This window comes from Eucalyptus grandis, chromosome 11 (genome assembly GCF_016545825.1).
Source record: "Eucalyptus grandis isolate ANBG69807.140 chromosome 11, ASM1654582v1, whole genome shotgun sequence".
NCBI classification, from domain to species: domain Eukaryota; kingdom Viridiplantae; phylum Streptophyta; class Magnoliopsida; order Myrtales; family Myrtaceae; genus Eucalyptus; species Eucalyptus grandis.
This window is the reverse complement of record NC_052622.1, coordinates 43,418,319-43,423,466: the sequence shown is the minus strand read 5'-3', so window position 1 is coordinate 43,423,466 and position 5,148 is coordinate 43,418,319. Positions and strand designations below refer to the sequence as shown.

The following is a 5,148-nucleotide window of genomic DNA, read 5'->3' as shown; positions in this document are numbered from 1 at the left end:
CAAACAATGTGGATACAATCTCTAATTTGACAAATTGATTACTAGCATATCTCCAATTGTCTTCTTATGCTAACGTTAATTCAAGTGCCTAAGCAGTTGATCGTGAATCAAATGATGGGAACCGACCTCTTGAAGTCTCCAAGGCCTTGAAACTTGATCCGATTAAAATTCAGATGAATAAGGACGAAGACGATGGGACACCTTATGACCCATTTTTAATCTGCCCACACCTTACGCCTTAGGATTATCCACTGTTGATACGTAAACTTGTTGTCCTTTCCTAAAAAAAAAAAAGTTCCGAATATAACGGTTACAATACCGGCTCGAGATTGCCATCTAAAGATCTCTTAGCAAGAGCTGTGTTGTGTAATCTTCGACTGCCCGATCTCCTGGATGAGTGTATCCCAAGGCTCCGATTGGTCTAGCCTTTCCTAAAAAAAGTTCCGATATAAACACATGGGTCCGACGTTTGGTGATTCCCAATGTATCTCCGTGTCTAGCTTGGTCCCTCTCGGTAGATCCCCTCTCGGTAGATCAACCCTTGCAGGCACTCACAATCTTTAAGAGTCACATGGGTCAAATGTCGTAAGCCACTTAGGCCTTTAACGCATCTTAGCCCCGAACAACATTCCGTATCGAAATGCTTCAGCTTTCCCGGCTTCGATAGGTTGGGCAATATTTCTATTGACCCGCAACATGTAATCTTTAAGGACTCCGGAGATTCCACTTCCCCCGCACCTTGTACTTCTACCAGTTCTTGTAAGTCGGATAGATGCAAGGTTTCTAGATTCTTCAAATTTGATAGATCGGGCAATCCATGAGAGATGTGCATTTTTCTACAAACAATTCCCTCAAATTCTCCAGGTGTTCAAGAGCTGGAAAATGCGTCATCGAGCAACTAGAAACGGAGAGTTTTGACAGTTCCGAAGCTAGAAAACTGTGGCAGCTGCGTGATATCGCAAGTTTCAAGGTTGACAAGCTAGATGGAAGTCTGTGGATAGATTTTAGGTTTTTCCAAAGTGAGAGAAGTTCCTTCCACTTGCCAGTGCCCCCATGAGAATCTTTGTGGAACGATAAGTCCAAGTGTTATAAATTAACTAGGTTTGTAAGGTCTGGAGTGATTTGACAAGAATAAACATCAAGGGTAAGGCTTGTCAAGCTCGGGGGAAGCTCGGCAATTGTCGAAGCTCATGGCACTCCTTCAACTCAAGTTGTTTGAGACAAGGGAGATGACTCATTGTGGCTGGCAATCCAGAGATGCGAGTGCCCAATACGTCCAAGATTCTTAAATGGGACAATTCCCCAATGCTACATGGGATTTCATCAGATAGGTGCTGAAACTCTGGGCAATGTAACTCTTCTAGCATCTCCAATCTTCCAATGGCATCAGGTAACTTTCCTATCTTGGTGTTTCCCATCCTAATGAATTTGAGCTTCCTTAGATTTGTGATTGAATCGGGTACGTTGACTACTCCTGAGAATGACAGATCTAACTCAATCAGCAATTCTAATTCCCCGAGTGATGGCGGAAGCTCCTTGATCCCTTTGCAACCTTCTATAGACAAATGCTTGATTTTTTGCTAATACTCCAATAGAGTGTGGGAGTCTGCTTATTCTCTCATTCCATTTTATACTCAAACTTGACAAAGATTGCCAATTGCCAATTGTCTCCGGAAGCTTGCACAGCAGAGAATGTTTGGGCATGATTAACTCCGTCAAAGATTTTAGAGAACCAACTTCTTCCGACAACTCCTGAAGAGATTTGCATCCTTCCATATTCAGAGTGCTCAAGTTCTGTAGGTTAATAATGGAGCGATCTATTGTGGCTAACTTGGAACGCCAAGCAAGAATCAATATCTCGAGAGACGCAAAGTTAGACAAGTCAGGTGTGCTTCGCATGCAATTGCAGCTTCTCAAATCTAAAACTCTTAACTTTTTCGCCATCTGCACAAAAATTAAGCATCATATAAAGAAGGACGAAAAACATTGTGTCCCAAGAATTAGAAGCATCAAAAGCCAATATGGGGAGACATTAGTACCTTGATTCGACTCCATCTGGTCCAATCTTCAGTAATTTTACTCTTGGAAAGATCGAGCACCACCAACTTAATTAGGCAAAAATTTGTCGCTGTGAAATTTGGAGGACACTCGTGCCAAGAAAGCCATCTTAGCTCGCAATGATCTTTGAAGTTCCCGACAAAATTCAACCCTTTCCCTCGGAGGAACCTTAGACTCCGTAGACTCTGTAATTCTTCATTAGTGAAGGTATAGCCTCTACCATCACTTTGACCATTATAGCTCAGACTCAGTGCTTCTATTTCTTCACTTGCTTGCCATTAGTGATCAAGCATGAATGAGAACAAATCATACATAAAGGAAAAAGTCAACTCTGTGAGCCACGTGAAGTTTGTCTACTTCCTAGAAATAACTTGCAGAATGGCCTCTAAAATACGTTCTGTTAAGTTATACCTGTTTATTCCTCAATAAGTTCAATGCCTCCTCAGGATTCATACCCTGCTACGCTTGCCAGGAAATCTGCAATTTTCTTCATAGACAATGTGCCTCCCGAGATCTCTAACTTGGTCATGCATTGAAAACTTATTTTCATCTCCAATCTTTATCAAGGACCTAAGAAGGACTCTGATTGCGTCATGAGGATAGTATTCACGATCACTCCACATGAAAATCGGATATTTCTTATTTTCTTTGATGAAAAAGCACGCGATGTCCAGAAAAACTTTCCGCTGCGTTGGTTCTAATCCCTCGTAACTTATCATCAACGTCTCTTGGACTTTCTTCGGAGGAACTTTCTGTAACTTCTTCAGCGTCTCTTCCCATGAGGCCTTGTCAGTGGAAACGCCAGAAAGAGATGACCCTATCACCTCGATAGCCAAAGGAAGCTTCCTAAAGCTAAGACGATCTGTCTCGATAGGCTGTCATAATCTTCTGTAGGAGAGTCTCTCCTAAACGAATGTCGACAGAATAGCTGAAGCGCTTGACCAAATCCCATTTCCTTGACTTCATATGACAAGATACCTCCAGGCCGATTCGGGGGAGGGTCGAGCTCTAATGTTTCCATCTGGTCGGTCACGATGCTCGTGTTCCTTGTCGTTATGATGACCCTGCTTCCATCTTCGAACCAATAGCTCTTCCCAACCAGCTTTTCGAGCTGATCTTTCTCATCCACATCGTCGAGCACGATGAGCATTTTCTTGTCACAGAGTGCCTTCTTTATCATGTCGATCCCTTGGTCAACGTCGTGGATAAAAGTATCGCTGCTGAACCTCAAATCGATGATGCTTGACAGCAATTGCTTCTGCAAATGTACAAGACTGTCCGATCTTCTGGAGATTTCTCGAACATTTTCGAGGAAACTGCAGCGATTGAAACAAGAAGAAACTTTGTTGTAAATGACTTTCGCTAGTGTTGTCTTCCCAATACCACCTATTTCATGGATTTCCACGAAACGCACACCGCGAGAGTTGACACTCAACAGCTTCATAATTGCATCGACCTGAACATGTTCAGCCTGTATTTGGCATTCAGCTTAACCAGGACTTCCTGGATGATCACTTTAATGAGCTCGCCATAGCTGCGCCAACGCGCAAGTCAATTTATTATGCTCGAAACACGAAATTGACGAGCTCATGATGAAAATAAATCTAAAAAAGGAAAACTCGCTACTCTCCTGTTTTCTAAAATATAATGCATGTGAAAAGAACTCAAAGTTTACTACAAAATTCCTTACCCTCGATAATTCTTCAAGTTCAATCTCTTGATTTCCTCGACCCCCAAGAGGGCATCACGCCACGCCTTCACTTGGTCGGCTCCAGAGTTCGTCTCGTGCTGCACAAACACATCACGGTACAGCGGAGTCTTGAGCTTGACGTCATCTGAATTCACGTCGAGATAAATGGGGAGGATCTCTTTCGTGCCATTTGACTTCGATGCCATCTCAACCATTGTGGCAAGCTCGGTGAGGCACCATTTGCTGGACGCATAGTTCGTTGACAAGATGGGCATGTAGATCCTTGAGTTTTTAATGGCCCGTGGGAGCTCTTCCTTGATCTTCTGCCCAACTCGGAGCTCGTCGTTGTCCCTAAAGACTCGGATCCCTGCACCTTTCATGCCTTCATAGAGGCAATCAGTGAATGTTTGGCGACTGTCAGACCCTCTGAAGCTCAAGAACACCTCGTACTCAATCCTCGAGCCACTGTCTCTCTCCATTGTAGGAGCCATTCCTTTGCTTTTGAGCGTTTCAAGGTCTGAAGCCAGCGAACGTATGAAGTTATACTACTGATTTGTTGGTAATTTCATGATGTTAATGATAATATAGAGCGATTGAGACATGTAACCGTGTGGTCCCTCCAAAAAACAAGCAACCCCTTAGCAACCCACCAAATGAAGAACAATAGACTGGGCGTTTATATCTCAAACATTTGTTATGTTTAAATAAAGGGTTGTGATTGTCTTTAGGGTCCCGTAGAGTTTCTTATTTTAAGACCAAATCCCTTTTCTAGTTCGGTTTTCTTATATTAGTTTAGTGGCAATTTGTTTGCTTGGTTTCCTGTGCCTATAGAATATTAATCACTAGTTAACTTATAATACTTGAATTGCTATTTTCCCCTAATTGCCAGCTCAATAAAGAAATTAATGCCACGTCTAGATTCATTGAATGGCCAAATTGATATTTAGGTGTACAATACGGAAGATCGAAGTAGCGATATGTTTCGCTGCATGAAGAAAATGACAAAATCATAAGCTTGGCTTGAGATATGAAAGTTTCTAGGATTTTTACCCTAAGAAGAGACTCTATGGAAAAGTGGAGGACAGAAAGCTACGAGCCGAAGCAGATACGTACAGGTTTGAAAGAACATATATAGCAAATCTTGGAAATCCTTCCTGCCTTCCAAATATCAGTCCTGTCAAATTCAACATCTTTTCTTCTTTCCGGTTCAAATCACTAGCTGTGTCGTAAGTGACATAAACTATATTCATTGGACTTCACTTTGCAAAGAAAATTTACATTGCCTCTCTCAGTATTCAACCATTATTGATCACAAGACACGAACAATTTCCAAACAGAAAGTCTTGAGTTAGATCATCAATTTTTTCACTTTCCTTGGTTCGAGAAGGTGTCATGATGAA

General features: G+C 42.1%; 1 protein-coding gene across 1 annotated transcript; it reads right to left on the bottom strand.

Annotated features, from left to right (window-relative positions):
- Positions 1 to 1,494: 1,494 nt before the first annotated feature.
- Positions 1,495 to 4,227, bottom strand: LOC104427659 (disease resistance protein RPV1-like). The gene is made up of 5 exons (XM_039305360.1): positions 3,749 to 4,227; positions 3,515 to 3,592; positions 3,037 to 3,374; positions 2,514 to 2,875; positions 1,495 to 1,944 (listed from the first exon to the last, which is right to left on the bottom strand). The coding sequence occupies exons 1-5, from the start codon at positions 4,225 to 4,227 to the stop codon at positions 1,495 to 1,497; spliced, it is 1,707 nt and encodes a 568-aa protein (XP_039161294.1).
- Between the last annotated feature and the right edge of the window lie 921 nt (positions 4,228 to 5,148).